Below are 18,233 nucleotides of genomic sequence, written 5' to 3'. Positions count from 1 at the left end.
GTGGACAGTTCAACCTTACTTCTCCAGAAAGGCCACGCACCATCTTGTTTCTTGAAACAGAGGAAGGTCTTGTACCTTAGAACATGTGATATTTCCAAATTAACTGACTTTTCTTAATGTCTTAACAGTTTTACCTGCCTTGAAAATGAAAATTTGTGTTGTTTTCCAGTAGCTTCAGTTTCAAAATGCATTTAACTTATAACTGGTTTTTGATAATATTTATGCTTAATTTGATTTCACTAGCTGATTATTGGTGCGGAGTAGTCTAATAATGTAACATATGGACTATGATATATAGTATTACAAGATTTTCTCAATTGTGACGCATTTTAAATTTCAAACAAATAATTGTTCCTATGTACATGATCATAGTGTACCACTGAATATGTTATCAAATTAGGAAAAACCTTGATTTCTGGGGTTATTTTTGTTATTTCACTAAAAAACAATAGCACATGAAAAGTGAATGCCACCGTTTGAAAATGATATAAGAACATATATTTAACTTCTATTACAAGGCAGGCCAGAGATGAAAGTCTTCCAAGGTACAATACTCTCCCCAGTTATCATTTGCAATTTGTTTCTGTTTTATAATTTCTGATCTGTATCTCTTCTTTAGTTGAAGGTAATGAAGTCTGTCTTCTTCACTGTTCTTTGATTTGTCATAGATGTTCATGGTCAGAGTTCTTAATCTGTGGAAGACAGGTGTGAACTAACAATGTCTACTTCTTTTGCTACCTTTGCTTGATTTCCCATTCTATCCCTTTAGTGCTGTAGAATAACACTTATTAAGCACATTAAAAAGAAGATTGACAAATCTGTCAAGAACTCCATCATCATTTGCAAGTTGAGACAGGTAGTTGGACCACTCTGTCATTGATGTGTGTGTCACTAACAGTTCTGGTGTACTTGGATTGTTCACGCTGCTCTGTGAGATTTTTTGTCAGCAATTTTAACCTTACCCCTTCATGAGTTGATAGATACATAGTGTTAAAAATCCCTATTCGTATCTATTTGTTTCTACATATGTTACAACATTGTTCAGACTTGATAACTATCCTGTTGACATGTTATTTGCACAATACATATTGTGTGACCTGAGGACATTTAGCAGGTCCAAGTATTTTGTTATTGTAGTCCTAATATCAGTATTAACATACCAAAAAATTAAAATATAATATTGAGTGTGTTTTTGCAATTATGAGATTGTTCTCTCTAATACCTCCATAAAAACATCAATGCTCCTGTCAAGAGAACAGTATACAGACATTACAATTAGTTAACAGTCTGACAATAATGTAGCAGCTGCCTCAAATACACTTTCAATGCAGAAATTTTTAATGTCAGGAGTTATTCATTTTGTTGAAAGATCATTCCTGATGTTTATTGAGATACCTCCATAACCATTCAAACTCATACAAAAACTTTGTAATAAGCAATAGTCTGATTGATCACACAAATGTAGATGATTCTAACTTAATCAACACTCATTACCACAGAAATGAATTTTTGGTTTGTTGTAGTCTTATTAAATAAACTCAATATGCATTACATAAAGCAGCAGGAAGTGGAGATGGTTAGGACATATACATAGGAGATCAAATGAACATATTGCAAAGAAAGCACTTTATTAGATCTCTCAGGAATGGCAGAGACAAGGCAGGATCAAAATGATATGGAGATGATCAGTTAAAGCAGAAGGTTAACAATAAGGAATAGGATGGGAAAGAGTGAAAATCCTAGCAGAACACAGAACACGATGGTGATCCTTTGTTGCAGCCCTATGCTCCACATAAGGAGTTACAGGAATTAATAATAAATAATAAAATGGTTTTCTTGGATCATCAAAACATGATACACAGTGATGTTAAAACATGCTCTGACAACCTTATGATACAGAAACAAGGTATATCAGAAAATTGGTCACAGTCCATGGATGCTATTTATTGTGTATGGTGTTCCTACTCCACTGGAGAAACAAAATGTCAATAGATGATATGATACCCTTTCCTAGCAATACATAATGCACACACACTCTTTATATTGTAGTTCAACCCACCCTACATGACTTCAAATAACATTTTCCATTGCCGTCAGGAAATCATAAATGACCCATTATGGCTGTGTTAGTGCTGTAATCCTTTGAACTGGAACATCCCATGATGTTCCATCAGATTTAAGGTCAGAAAGTGATCTGGTCACTTTAAAATGTATGATCTCCTCATGTTTTAGATATGTGTCTACCAGGCTAGTCCTGTCTGATTGTGCATCATTCATCAGACAGAACATAGGTCCATATGCACCTTGAGAAACACATACTGTTGCATGATGTTCTTTCTGTAGACCACAATTGTCAACCCCTAGGAAACAGATGTAGCAGTATATGTGCTGCTGACCTGTATCATACTTGATTCAGACACTTGTGCCATGATACTGCTCTCTTTCCACAATACTAGCAGAGTTGTAAGCTGTCCGAGGGGCACAGCACATGAACAGATTGTGAAAATCTCAACAATCTCAAATTGTTCAATTTATCTCCAGGCTAAAAACACTCTTGGTTATGAACAGGATACCACCTTATGTGTGCTAGGTCCACTCAAGATGGGCAAGGTAGTACATTTACCAAGTTATTAAGTGCCTTTAAGTGAGGAAAATACATCTTATAAGATGTTCAGCATTTGGAGCAACATGTCAATGTGCACCCTGATGGGGAAATGTAATGCAGAGGGTGTCATGAGGGCTCTAGCCAGGACAGGTGTCATAGTGGTGAATTTATTCTGACACTTAATGGATGACTATGTTCCTGGAGCTGGATAGTAACATATCTCTTGGAATTTTCTCCAGATATGATATTATGAGCGCCATTCAACCCCTGTCCCACCATTTATTGATTGTGGCTTGCCCCCAATTCACCAATAATCCAGCCACATGTAATATCATACAAATATTTTCCCTGTGCCATTTTTCTTATTTATGGGCTACAAGTACAGTGTTAACTGCACAACAAGTAGCTGGCACTGTAAGCAGTATCAGACTTGTGGTCCATGTATGTCTTGTATTTGTGTTGTCCCACTACAATATAGCCTGCATAGTACTGCAGCAACACAACGTTTTTCATGAATATTGGAGTTCCCTTAACTTATTCACAAGAATGTAGCACTCCTCCTAATATTAATGTTTTAGAATTTTGAAATCAGGAAATTGTAGTTCAGTCTGTAACTTCTCCTGCATCTCCCTTTTAACTCATTTCTTCTATTAGTAGCCAATCCCTTGCTTCTGCTCTTCTGGATTCCTTGATATATCTTGCTCCTGTGCTTGCCATAGTTCCCATCTTCTTGCCTTTTTACCTTTCATTGTTCAAGATTTTTGTACATTGCCTGAGATTTTCGTATTGTCCAGTTCCTTATTGATGTTGCCTTTTCATCTTATATTCAGCCCCCATCTAGATGTGCAATACTTTAAAATAATATTCATGAATCTTTATCTTCCAAATACTATATGTACATCAGCTTTTAATAAGGGTTACTTTTGTCACTTTTTCTCTCTCTCCTCTTTCTCTCTCTCTCTCTCTCTCTCTCTCTCTCTCTCTCTCTCTCTCTCTCTCTCTCTCACTCACTCTCTCTCTCTTTCTGTCATGCAGTGAGGTATGTTATTTTTCTTAATTTCCCATCATCCTGTCTATTTGCCATTTTGGAGTGCTGTCTATGCTACAGCACATTTTTATTGCCTGTTTTGGAGTGAGCTGGTCTGCAGTCCTCTTGCCTTGGTCTGTAGGATATATTGCATTTTTTTTTCATCATTATGTGTAATGAGCTACTGTTGTTCAGGAAATCTCATATAATAAGTCCTGTTTAATGTGTGCACTATTCTGTGTGGGTACGCTATTATCCCTCACTTATTTTTTTTTTTTTTTTTTTTTTTTTTTTTTTTTTTTTTTTTTTTTTTTTTTTTTTTTTTTTGCCACATGTATGACTCAGAGTTTGTATTACCATTAAATACTGCTGCACAGTGATGGGAACAGCTGAATGAAAACAACTGATTCAGTCAGTTGCTGGAAAATAACTGATTTATTCTGTTGTAGTTTTACATTCTGGCTGAATTATTCAAATGGTTCAAATGGCTTTGAGCACTATGGGACTTAACATCTGAGGCCATCAGTCCCCTAGACTTAGAACTACTTAAACCTAACTAACCTAAGGACATCACACACATCCATGCTCGAGTCGGGATTCAAACGTGCAACCTCAGCAACAGCGCAGCTCTGGACTGAAGCGCCTAGAACTGCTCGGACACAATGGCCGGCAGCTGAATTATTCATTCTTTCTTTTGAGTGAAACCAGTCTGCGTGAGCAACCCAATGAAACCAGTTGATACAATCTGTTGAAGCTTTACTGTATCAGTTGGACTATTCATTCATTCATTTGTTTTGATAAAATTAGCCTGTTGGAGCAACACAGTCTGGTGCATTCAGTTCTAAGTGTAAAGACTCAGTCATTTTGCCTTTGTTAAATTGTTATTGTTGATTGCTCTCTGTTATTTCCTGTCATCACTGTTATTGGTGTCCTGATAATTGCTTTTTATGGGGTGCCAATAAGTAGCTTTTTCCTCAGTTTCTTGTCTGTATTTATGGATAGACATTTTCTTGTGTCTGAATTAAAATTCCAAAATGCTCAGTAGTGTGAGAATGGAAGATAACATATAAATGGATAAAAAGTGATCCTCAACATAAATATAATGTGATACACAGTATCTCCAAGAATGATTCATATTATGAAACTATAGTAATTAAAGAAATTCAAAAAACTTGATGAATCATGACAAGTATTCCTCACAAAAAATTCTTCTAACAAGTGATGTATGCGATTAAATAACCAATTTTTAAAAAAAATGTGACTTTCTTTCCCCATGTCCTCAGCATTTACTGACATAGGGTTACCAGTGATGGGTACAAAACAACAAGAATAAAGAGGCAGAGCTTCAATAAATTTAAATAAAAAAGTAATTATACATTTATTTAAATACACTCCTGGAAATGGAAAAAAGAACACATTGACACCGGTGTGTCAGACCCACCATACTTGCTCCGGACACTGCGAGAGGGCTGTACAAGCAATGATCACACGCACGGCACTGCGGACACACCAGGAACCATGGTGTTGGCCGTCGAATGGCGCTAGCTGCGCAGCATTTGTGCACCGCCGCCGTCAGTGTCAGCCAGTTTGCCGTGGCATACGGAGCTCCATCACAGTCTTTAACACTGGTAGCATGCCGCGACAGCGTGGACGTGAACCGTATGTGCAGTTGACGGACTTTGAGCGAGGGCGTATAGTGGGCATGCGGGAGGCCGGGTGGACGTACCGCCGAATTGCTCAACACGTGGGGCGTGAGGTCTCCACAGTACATCAATGTTGTCGCCAGTTGTCGGTGGAAGGTGCACGTGCCCGTCGACCTGGGACCGGACCGCAAGGACGCACGGATGTACGCCAAGACCATAGGATCCTATGCAGTGCCGTAGGGGACCGCACCGCCACTTCCCAGCAAATTAGGGACACTGTTGCTCCTGGGGTATCGGCGAGGACCATTCGCAACCGTCTCCATGAAGCTGGGCTACGGTCCCGCACACCGTTAGGCCGTCTTCCGCTCACGCCCCAACATCGTGCAGCCCGCCTCCAGTGGTGTCGCGACAGGCGTGAATGGAGGGACGAATGGAGACGTGTCGTCTTCAGCGATGAGAGTCGCTTCTGCCTTGGTGCCAATGATGGTTGTATGCGTGTTTGGCGCCGTGCAGGTGAGCGCCGCAATCAGGACTGCATACAACCGAGGCACACAGGGCCAACACCCGGCATCATGGTGTGGGGAGCGATCTCCTACACTGGCCGTACACCACTGGTGATCATCGAGGGGACACTGAATAGTGCACGGTACATCCAAACCGTCATCGAACCCATCGTTCTACCATTCCTAGACCGGCAAGGGAACTTGCTGTTCCAACAGGACTATGCACGTCCGCATGTATCCCGTGCCACCCAACGTGCTCTAGAAGGTGTACGTCAACTACCCTGGCCAGCAAGATCTCCGGATCTGTCCCCCATTGAGCATGTTTGGGACTGGATGAAGCGTCGTCTCACGCGATCTGCACGTCCAGCACAAACGCTGGTCCAACTGAGGCACCAGGTGGAAATGGGATGGCAAGCCGTTCCACAGGACTACATCCAGCATCTCTACGATCGTCTCCATGGGAGAATAGCAGCCTGCATTGCTGCGAAAGGTGGATATACACTGTACTAGTGCCGACATTGTGCATGCTCTGTTGCCTGTGTCTATGTGCCTGTGGTTCTGTCAGTGTGATCATGTGATGTATCTGACCCCAGGAATGTGTCAATAAAGTTTCCCCTTCCTGGGACAATGAATTCATGGTGTTCTTATTTCAATTTCCAGGAGTGTGTAAATTTATAATGTAGCATGAACCATGGACCTTGCCGTTGATGGGGAGGCTTGTGTGCCTCAGTGATAAAGATAGCCGTACCGTAGGTGCAACCAAAACGGTGGGGTATCTGTTGAGAGGCCAGACAAACGTGTGGTTCCTGAAGAGGGGCAGCAGCCTTTTCAGTAGTTGCAGGGGCAACAGTCTGGATGATTGACTGATCTGGACTTGTAACATTAACCAAAACGGCCTTGCTGTGCTGGTACTCCGAACAGCTGAAAGCAAGGGGCAACTATGGCAATAATTTTTCCCAAGGGCATGCAGCTTTACTGTATGGTTAAATGATAATGGCATCCTCTTGGGTAAAATATTCCGGAGGTAAAATAATCCCCCATTTGGATCTCCGGGCGGGGAGTACTCAGGTGGCGTTCTACGGATCGAAGCGTGGAATGTCAGATCCCTTAATCAGGCAGGTAGATTAGAAAATTTAAAAAGGGAAATGGATAGGTCATAGTTAGATATAGTGGGAATTAGTGAAGTTCGGTGGAAGGAGAAACAAGACTTCTGGTCAGGGACTACAGGGTTGTAAACACAAAATCAAATAGGGGTAATGCAGGAGTAGGTTTAATAATGAATAGGAAAATAGGAATGCAGGTAAGCTACTACAAACATAGTGACTGCATTATTGTGGCCAAGATAGATACGAAGCCCACACCTACCATGGTAGTACAAGTTTATATGCCAACTAGCTTCGCAGATGATGAAGAGAGTGATGAAATGTATGATGAGGTAAAAGAAATTATTCAGATAGTGAAGGGAGGTGAAAATTTAATTGTCATAGGTGACTGGAACTCGATAGTAGGAAAAGGAAGAGAAGGAAACATAGTAGGTGAATATGGAATGGGGTTAAGGAATGAAAGAGGAAGCCGCCTGGTAGAATTTTGCACAGAGCATAACTTAATCATAGCTAATACTTGGTTCAAGAATCATAAAAGAAGGTTGTATACATGGAATAAGCCTGGAGATACTGACAAGTTTCAAATAGATTATATAACGGTCAGACAGAGATTTAGGAACCAGTTTTTAAATTGTAAGACATTTTAAGGGGCAGATGTGGACTCTGGCCACAATCTATTGGTTATGAACTGTAGATTCAAACTGACGAAAGTGCAAAAATGTGGGAATTTGAGGAGATGGGACCTGGATAAACTGAAAGAACCATAGGTTGTAGAGAACTTCAGGGAGAGCATTAGGGAATGATTGACAAGAATGGGGGAAAGAAATACAGTTGAAGAAGAATGGGTAGCTCTGAGAGATGAAATAGTGAAGGTAGCAGAGGATCAAGTAGGTAAAATGACGAGGGCTAATAGAAACCCTTGGGTAACAGAAGAGATACTGAATTTAATTGAAGAAAGGAGAAAATATAAAAATGCAGTAAATGAAGCAGGCAAAAAGGAATACAAATGTCTCAAAAATGAGATTGACTGGAAGTGCAAAATGGCTAAGCAGGGATGGCTAGAGGACAAATGTAAGGATGTAGAGGCACATATCACTAGGGGTAAGATAGATACTGCATACAGGAAAATTAAAGAGACCTTTGGAGAAAAGAGAACCACTTGCATGAATATCAAGAGCTCAGATGGAAACCCAGTTCTAAGCAAAGAAGGGAAAGCAGTAAGGTGGAAGGAGTATATAGAGGGTGTAAACAATGTTCTTGAGGACAATCTTATAGAAATGGAAGAGAATGTAGATGAAGATGAAATAGGAGGTATGATACTGCGTGAAGAGTTCGACAGAGCACTGAAAAACCTAAGGCGAAACAAGGACCCGGGAGTAGATAACATTCCATTAGAACTACTGACAGCCGTGGGAGAGCCAGTCCTAACAAAACTCTAGCATCTGGTGAGCAAGATGTATGAGACAGGTGAAATACTCTCAGACCTCAAGAAGAATATAATAATTCCAATCCCAAAGAAAGCAGGTGTTGACAGATGTGAAAATTACCGAACTATCAGTTTAATAAGCCACGGCTGCAAAATACTAACACGAATTCTTTACAGACAAATGGAAAAACTGGTAGAAGCCAACCTTGGGGAAGATCAGCTTGGATTCTGTGTGCCCCTGGTAGCTAAGGTCCCGGGTTCGACTACCAGCCGGGTCGGAGATTTTCTCCGCTCACGGACTGGGTGTTGTGTTGTCCTAATCATCATCATTTTATCCCCATTGACGCACAAGTTGCTCGAGTGGCATCAGATCGAAAGACTTGCACCAGGCAAAGGGTCTACCTGATGGGAGGCCCTCGTCACATGTCATTATTATTAGCTTGGATTCCGTAGAAATGTTGGAACACATGAGGCAATACTGACCCTATGACTTATCTTAGAAAACAGATTAAGGAAAGACAAACCTATGTTTCTAGCATTTGTAGACTTAGAGAAAGATTTTGACAATGTTGACTGGAATACTCTCTTTCAAATTCTGAAGGTGGCAGGGGTAAAATACAGGGAGCGAAAGGCTATTTACAATTTGTACAGAAACCAGATGGCAGTTATAAGAGTCAAGGGGCATGAAAGGGAAGCTGTGGTGGGGAAGGGAGTGAGACAGGGTTTTAGCATATCCCCAATGTTATTCAATCTGTGTATTAAGCAAGCAGTAAACGAAACAAAAGAAAAATTTGGAGTAGGAATTAAAATCCATGGAGAAGAAATAAAAACTTTGAGGTTCGCCGATGACATTGTAATTCTGTCAGAGACAGCAAAGGACCTGGAAGAACAGCTGAATGGAATGGACAGTGTCTTGAAAGGAGGATATAAGATGATCATCAACAAAAGCAAAATGAGGGTAATAGAATGTAGTCAAATTAAATCAGGCGATGCTGCTGGAATTAGATTAGGAAATGATAGGCTTAATGCAGTAACTGAGTTTTGCTATTTGTGGAGCAAAATAACTGATGATGGTTGAAGTAGAGAGGATATAAAATGTAGACTGGCAATGGCAAGGAAAGCGATTCTGAAGAAGAGAAATTTTTTAACATGGAGTATAGATTTAAGTGTCAGGAAGTCGTTTCTGAAAGTATTTGTATGGAGTGTAGCCATGTATGGAAGTGAAACGTGGATGATAAATAGTTTAGACAAGAAGAGAATAGAAGCTTTCGAAATGTGGTGCTACAGAAGAACGCTGAAGATTAGATGGGTAGATCACATAACTAATGGGGAGGTATTGAATAGAATTGGAGAGAAGAGAAATTTGTGGCGCAACTTGACTAGAAGAAGGGATCTGTTGGTAGGACATGTTCTGAGGCATCAAGGGCTCACCAATTTAGTATTGGAGGGCAGCGTGGAGGGTAAAAATCATAGAGGGAGACCAAGAGATGAATACACTAAGCAGATTCAGAAGGGTGTAGCAGTAGGTACTGGGAGATGAAGAAGCTTGCACGGGATAGAGTAGCATGGAGAGCTGCATCAAACCAGTCTCTGGACTGAAGACCACAACAGCAACAACAATGTAGCATCAGGTATTAATCTTTTAAATCAAACAAAACATTATGTCAGAAGTATGAAAAATTCATATTTAACATGTTGACTGCCAACTACAATTTATCTCATACCTGATGACGTGGCTGCCAGCGTCCACCATGAGTGAACTCATAGAAAACAAGTTTCTGTGTAAATTCAGATACAAAAAAATTCGTAGCAAATACATGCAATTTACAGATCTTGGATATCAGGGGCAGGTATAATAAAGCTTTTGGGCATGATGGAACAGAATTTTTTTTCACTCCTGGAGTAAACTGACAGAAAAGTGCATACAAAAGTTCATACAAATATTCTAGCTTTACAGGTAAAATGTTTACTATGTGTTTCTAATGGTAATGAAAATAAGATCAAGCAATAGAAAATCCAGGATGGAATGTAACAATATTATGAGAACAAAAGTTACTACACACCATATAGCAGAGATGCTGAGTCACAGATAGGCACAACAAAATGACTCTCACAACTAAAGCTTTCAGCCATTGGCAGACACACACACACAACACACACACACACACACACACACACACACACACACACACACACACACACACACATATGCAATATGCAACTCACGCACATGGCTGCAGTCTCACGCAACTGAAACCACTCTGTGTGTGTGTGTGTGTGTGTGTGTGTGTGTGTGTGTGTGTGTTGTTGTCAAAGGCCAATAGCCGAAACTTTAGTTGTGAGAGTCTTTTTGTTATCTCTGCTATATGGTGAGTAGCAACTTTCCTTATCATAATATTGGCAATGAAAATAAAGATTTACTTTATTATTATTATTATTATTTTTTATTGATGATACATCTTAAAACATTCTTCCACACAAAGAGCTGTCTTGCTTTCACAAAAGTACCATTGTTGTAGTCTCTGACTATGTTTGGTTTCAAGGCAACTTTGCCATTTTGATTGTGAACTTCCTCTATTTTGGCACAGAACATATTAGAAATGGCCAGGACTTTCCTTTTGTCCTTCCATTTGCAAACAATGACATGGTCATTTCTTTTCCATGTCATCTGAGCTTCCTTCAGTTTCATAGTAACTATAAATTTTGGGTTTCCTTTTCTGTTGTTACATAATGTTTCATGCACATAGGTTTTGTAAGTGATACAGAACTATGAAAATTGTCCATATGAACTACATATACTTTGTTCAAGAAAACTTCCATCAGGTATAAAACAACTTCAGATGCAGCTTCTCCTGTGACTTGCTACAGTAGATTTTTATTTTGAGAACCATACCATTAGATTCACAGAGTTCATAAAGTTTTACACCATACTTGCATTTCTTGTTCATGGTATACTGCCTAAAAAACAGACAGCCATGCCAAAAAAAAATCATTGATTCATTAAAGCAGAGATTCTTATCTGAAACATAATTATTGCTCATGATGGCATTGAGATGATCCAAAAGTGGTCTAATTTTGTAGAGTTGATCACTGTATTGCAGTTATTTGTCCTGAGACTCTATTTCTACTCATAACAAATCTCCAGAACATGACACTTTAAAAAGAACTTGTACTCCAGTAATATTCTGTTGATGGAAAACAATAATATCCCATTTACAGCAACAGCTCCAGAAATACATCCCTTTCCATGACATCTGTATCCCACCACCTTGAGAGGCTAGTTGATCTTCTCCTCCCATGTGTATCTACTTTCTGGCTTGCATATAAATTTGTGTGTTCACATAATGAGTCTTTGGAAAGAAACAAATCAACAAGTGCATTGATGCCAAAACTTTTTAAATATAGTTTTAGTCCCACAACCCTGTTGAACACAAATACTGGTGGATCTTGAATCTCATGCCATTCACCACTGTTATTTGTAGTGCTTGCTTTTGGGCCAACCTGCTCATCTCCTTCATTGCACTCACTGTTGTCTGCACCAGGATCCTCACTTAAATGCTCACATGCAGATGTGTTGTGGAGACTTCCACCATCTGAGAATTTGTCCATGAACTTGTCCCATTCTGATTCACTCATGTTAGGTAACTGTTCAAGTTCTACATCACTTAGTTTTCTCGTATCACTAGGCATTTTAAAAAGAACATAGATAGCAATAAACATCAGTCGGAACAACTAGTGACACAGTTACAACAAAGGCATGGATCATATTGTTGAACATGTTTCAAAATATCAAAGCTGGCAACTGTTGACAACAAATTACCTCATAGCTGGCACTGAGTTGAGTTTTCTACTCTGTAAACTAGTTACAAGATATCTTGCAGATTCCCACTAAGAAATTTTTTTTAAGTTTCGATGATACAGATGGACTACAAATTAGATGATCAATCCAAATGTATGAACCACTTAATATGGCTTTGAGCAGCAGTTTACTCATTTCGCTCATGGCAGTCAATATAATTTCAAATATACTTCACTTTTAGAAATATACTCTTTATTCACTTCCCCTTAAAAGAAGATACAATATTTGTCTTTTAAAAAGTTTACTACCCTTAGACTGACTGAAAACATTCATATAATTGCCATAATGTAAGAGTCAGAGATGTGTGTCATTTGGCTGTGTCACTTTAAGTTGGTTGGTTGGTTAATTTTGGGTAAGGGACCAAACAGTGAGGTTGTTGGTCCCATCATATTAGGGAAGGGTGGGGAAGTTGGCCATGCCCTTTCAAAGGAACCATCCCAGCATTTGCATGAAGCAATTTAGGGAAATCATGGAAAACCTAAATCAGGATGACCGGATGCAGGATTGAACTATCATCCTCCCGAATGTGAGTCCAGTGTGCAAACCACTGCATCACTTTGCTCGGTATCACATTAACTGAAAACACTCAGACACAGGGAATGAGTGAAAACATTCATATAGCTGGTATGACCATAGAGACTAGTTTCCTTTAGTTATTTCATCTGACTGAAATACTTGGCTGAATTATGAAACAATCAAATGATCAGTCAGCAGTTAGCATCATTTGACTTTCCCTTCACTATTATAGCAACTAAGTGACTGTCCTGCATGTAACAATGTTATAAACTTCATGAATTGCAGTAAGTCCACAACTAGTGTACCTCAATCAGTATAGGATTGTTAGTGGCTGTCTTTTCTCATTAACACCATTTTTTCTTATTTCCCTTTTTCTGTGTAGTTGATATTAGAGAAAGAAACTTCTGTATCCAAAATGCTGGGACACAGTATCATTTCTTTCATGCTGCTGTCACCCTACCATGAATTATATTTTCTCTAGGTATGGTTATGTTCTTCTATTTCAGTGAAATCTTTGATTGTTATTTTCCTGAATTTGTTTTCAGATTGATGAAACAGTGATTGAAATGACTAGAGAACTATACTTCTAAACAATTTGTGAACTACAGCCATTTTCTACATGGTGTCAGTGGCGAAAGACTGACTTACAGAATTTCAAGTGTTCATATGTTAGTCTTTAGATATGACATTTCATTAAGAAAACTGTGGTTATGGTTTTTTAAACCTGGTTCTATAATATTCTAAATTCATTGTTTCATTACATGCCTTCTTAAGAGAGCAGGAACAAAGGCAGTAAGTGATATAGACTATCAGTTATCTTAATTAATTATATTACAGAATTATCATAATTATGTGTGGCAAATAAAATCAGTGAAAGCTGGACAGAGGGACCAAAACAAAGCTATGAAAATTTGTGCTCACTTAAGGTAAATATTAGTGAACTTGTCCACTTTTACAGTCATAACTGAAAGTATTTACATGCATTTAAATTAATTATATATTCAAAAATAATAATTAGTTCAATTACTGACTCAATCATAGCAAGGTGAAGTAGTTTTCTGCTTTTGTTTAAAAAATATTGAAGTATGTTTGCCTCACAAGCATATATATTTTCTATTGCTTTGTAGTTTTTGCATTGTATATTTCTCTTACAAGCAAAAATACATCACATAATTTTCTTCACTTTCCAGTTCCCTTAGCACCGACAGACTTTGAAGTGTCAAAGTCAACAGTCTCTAGCATTTCATTGTCCTGGAAGTCCTCACTGTCAACCACAAATACGGTTCAGGGTAAGTATACAACTATTTGGATGTGCTTAGTACAATTATTTTTTTTTTATCTACTAACACCTTTTCTTCATAATTTTGGTTTCTGCAATGCAATTAGATTAAATTAGATTTACTTTCACTCGAATTTATCCATAGTGAGGAGGTCCTCCAGGATGTAGAACATGGTTGCTGTTAATGGCTATCTCATCTTAAAGGAGTTTGTATTACTGTAACAGTATTCAGTTATATGTTCTAAATGAAACATGAATGAATTACACAAATCAAGGTGCATTTCTTTAGAAAGTTATCATTAACCATGAAGTTCTGTAACATACAGTGCATGTCTACAAATGGCAGTCTGTGTGCACATCCAGGCCTGGGTGAGGTAGAGAGAGACAGAGAGAGAGAGAGAGAGAGAGAGAGAGAGAGAGAGAGAGAGAGAGATGAAGGGAGACCATGACAGGGGAAGGGGAAGGGGGGCAGAATCACTCATTATTATTCACTACATTAGATGTAATTTGCTACACCATCCATTCATAATACTGGGATGGATAGTTGTCCTCCACCTCTCAATAACAATTCATTATGAAAGGTCATTGTCTCCTTTATATTCATTTTCTTATTTTTGGATATCACAGCTTTGTAAACATAATGTATGATACCACTTAAGACTTCTGGAACTTCAGTCAGCAGGATTTTGGAACAGGGGGGTGGTATTCTGTATTACTTCCTTAAGCATATAACTCTATAAAGTAATTGTACCACTAAAAAAAAAAAAAAAATCTCCATCGAAAGCAGTATTCCATTTCATAATTTCATCTACAGGATTATTTAGTAAGTCCGCAAAGCATTTTCAAAGCCAAACACCTTTGATTCACAAGTTTCAGTCATATATTGAAAACATACTTCAAACCTTTTTGCCGCATGTGTTGAAAGTTTCTACTTTGAGAACAATTGAGAGTATTCCTGAAATTCTTCGTAATGAATTCTTTATATTGGATAATATGCTTCCTCTTGAACAACTAATTACTAGTGAGCAAGTAATCAAAGAGCTTAGTAAACTGGAAGTATGTGATAAGTTGTGGTTTCTAAAGAATACCCAAAAACATTACATCTTAGCTTGCAAATGTAATGAAAAAGATGTGCTTATCAAGTGCACTACTAAAATGTTTTAGGTCTTTAGACCCTATAGAAAGAATAAAGAGCAGAAGCTGCAGTGACATGTTAAAGGTTGCAAAAATTATGTTGTTTGACCTTTGGCAAGACTACTTATTAGACAAGTGGAAGGTTCTGCAGATGACTCCACCATAAATAACAAAGATATTGACAGTTACTGAAAACAGCACATCTCAAAATGAGACTCATCATCCATAGAGTTAAAAATATCCAAATGTTTCAAAACTTGTAAATGCTTCTCTTATATTTTCCCACAAAAATGTGGACATGGAGCACACACTAGAAGAACACAAGGCAGTGGTGACCGAAAGATTTTTAGAGTGTTTCAACTCTGAGTTGATCTTTTGGGATAATACCCCCATTTTCTCCCTCTGCCCATTGAATTCCAGCTCATTAGGCATGGACAGCAAGCATATGCAAATTATATTGCTTATGAGGAAGAATGTGAAAGGAAAGCAAAAAGAGGAAACAAACCACAGGTGTCTTGAGGATGAGATTTAAAAAATGAATAAATGAAAAAAAATCAGTTGAGTATGGGACAGCTGCTCTGAAAGAAAAGAAAAAAGGACACTAGTATCTAATGAAGCATGAGAAGAATTTCTCACTCAAGCTTTCACTAAACTAAAGAAAGCCTTCTAACCCATCTGTGGCATGACTCAGCAAACCAGTGTTTAACTGTATTAGTTGAAAACAGTGTTGGTTGCAATTTTAGTTTTTTTTATTTATCAACTATGCATTTCACCTTGTTTAGGCATCTTCAGACTGATCTTAATTTGGTATTTCTTAGGACAATACATTAGACACTGTAGCTAAAGGGCATCATCGAGTACATCAGGCTAACATAGCCTTCGTTAACCTCAGTAAATACTTTCTAGGTGGACGTGAGTGACTCCAAGGCCTGCATAATGCATCCATGTTCACAGGAGCAAATAGTAGAATAAGATGGGGCTTAAGTAGTTAGCATAATGCACCACAGTGTCTTGTACTAGTACTGTCACCTAATACAGAATCACCACAGTGAGGCCATCCTCAGTTCATACAGGGTGCTGGTGGAAGTGATGAATACTGTTGGTTGCACTTGTGAAGTGCAACCAAAGCTTGCAATTTGTGGCATCATTCCCAGAGTTGATCAGGGTCTTTTGGTTTGGAGCCAAGGGCAGGGTCTCAACAAAAGGCTCCGTCGATTCTGTGTTGGTCTTGGCTGTGTTGTTGGATGGAGAATTGAAGAATTCCTCTTGATAGATCAGGGGTACACTACACAAAAGAAGCAGCTATTCAGATGGGAGAGTACTTGTACTGTGCACTTGGGAGATTTTTTAGGCTATAAGATAGTTTGAGGTCCTCTTATGATGGCTGACCAGTTGGTTTGCAGAGAGTGAAATCAAATCATGTACAAAGTAAAGTTACTGTGACTATCAAAATTTTAACAGTAAATTGATAAATTATTCATAACATAGTTCCTGAATTTATTATCACCAAGTACAGCTGTCACACTTGAATTATTATTGGAAATAAGATCTGGCTGAAACCCATAGCAGATAGCTGCAAAATATTTAATAAAGCATAGAACCTATATCAGATAGACAGATTAGACTCCTTAGGAAGAGATTTGTTGTGGTTACTGAAGTCAAAAATGAGTGTAACTTTGAAGTTATCGGGAAACAAGTAACAGGTTGAGCTGAATTCAAGTTAATTATCAGAAGCTTTTACCAGCCACCCTGTTCCACTCTGAGATTTTTAGAATCGTTCAAAGGAAGTCTACACTTAATAGTGTGGAGTAACCACAGCGTGCAGTGTTATTTGGAGATGACTTTAACTTACCAAGTACAAACTGGGATGTCTATTGGTTCATTAAAATTGGTATGGGCAGTCTTGTGAAATAATTTTGAACACATTTTCTGGAAACTGTCCTGAGCAGCTAGTTCAACAACTCACACAGAATCAAAGTACATTAGACGCTGTAGCTACAACAGCCCTGACCTTATCATACTGGGAATATAGAGACAGGGCTTGTGATCACAATGTCATCATAACGGCGATGATTTTTAAAGTTAATAAATCCATCATGAAGGCTATGAGAGTATTTTTGCGTTTCACCCAGACAGTGAATGGACTTAATTTATTTCCAACATGATGGACACAGAGGACTTATGGGCAAGGTTTGTATTGATTGTAAATCATGCTCTGAAGAGTGTACATGTTGAATAAGTGGATTAAGGCAGAAAAGACGCACTGTGGTTTAAGAACAAAATTTGGAAAATGCTGAGGATACAGAGACTGTTGCACTCTTGGTTCAAAGCCAAATGAGCAAATGATGACAGACAAAAGTTAGTGGAAATTCGTGCACCTGTAAAATGATCAGTATGTGAATCATGCAACTACTTCCACCATTACACCTTGCCAAGAAAAATTCTGGTCCTGCATAAAATCAGTAAGTGGACTGAAAGCTTCTTTTCAGTCGCTTGTTGATCAATCTTATGTGGCAACAGATGACAGCAAAACAAAAGCTGAAGTCTTAATTTTCATGTTTAAAGAAATCATTCATGCAGGAGGATCATGCAAACATAACATCATTTGACCTTCACACACCCGAGAGCATCATATGAAAGAGTTGAAAACAAATGTGTCACCAGGTCTGAATGGAATTCCAGTTTGGTTTTACATTGTGTACTCTATGGCACTGGTCCCTTACTTAGCTTGTATTTATCATGAGAACAGTAGAAAGTCCATTTTATTTCCAATATGACAGACACAGAGAACTTATGGGCAAGGTTTGTATTGATAGATGTTCAGGTGACTCATCATATAAGAAGGATAAAAGAACAGACCCACAAAATAACAGAATATATCCTTAACAATGGTCATCAGGAGAATTCTTGAATGAATTCTGAATTCAAATATAATATATTTCCTTGAGACAGAAAAGCTTCTGTCCATAAGTCAGCATGGATTTAGAAACTGTAGCTTATGTGAAACTCAGTTTGTGGATTTCTTGCATGATATCCTGCAAGTCATGGATGAAGGACAACAAGCAGATTCCATATTCCTAGATTTCTGGAAAGTGTTTGATACGGTACCCCACTACAGACTGTTAACGAAGGTCCAAC

General features: G+C 38.5%; 1 protein-coding gene across 1 annotated transcript in view; it reads left to right on the top strand.

Annotated features, from left to right (window-relative positions):
• Window positions 1–18,233, top strand: part of LOC124775687 (Down syndrome cell adhesion molecule-like protein Dscam2) — a 194,666-nt gene that overhangs the window by 62,507 nt on the left and 113,926 nt on the right. The window contains exons 11-12 of the mRNA XM_047250516.1: window positions 13,457–13,474; window positions 13,873–13,971. Of these exons, the coding sequence (XP_047106472.1) occupies window positions 13,457–13,474; window positions 13,873–13,971 (117 nt within the window). The remainder of the gene's footprint in view (window positions 1–13,456; window positions 13,475–13,872; window positions 13,972–18,233) is intronic.

The sequence above is a fragment of the Schistocerca piceifrons genome, chromosome 2, assembly GCF_021461385.2.
Source record: "Schistocerca piceifrons isolate TAMUIC-IGC-003096 chromosome 2, iqSchPice1.1, whole genome shotgun sequence".
NCBI classification, from domain to species: domain Eukaryota; kingdom Metazoa; phylum Arthropoda; class Insecta; order Orthoptera; family Acrididae; genus Schistocerca; species Schistocerca piceifrons.
The sequence above is the reverse complement of the archived record's forward strand: the minus strand, read 5'-3'. Positions and strand labels throughout refer to the sequence as shown.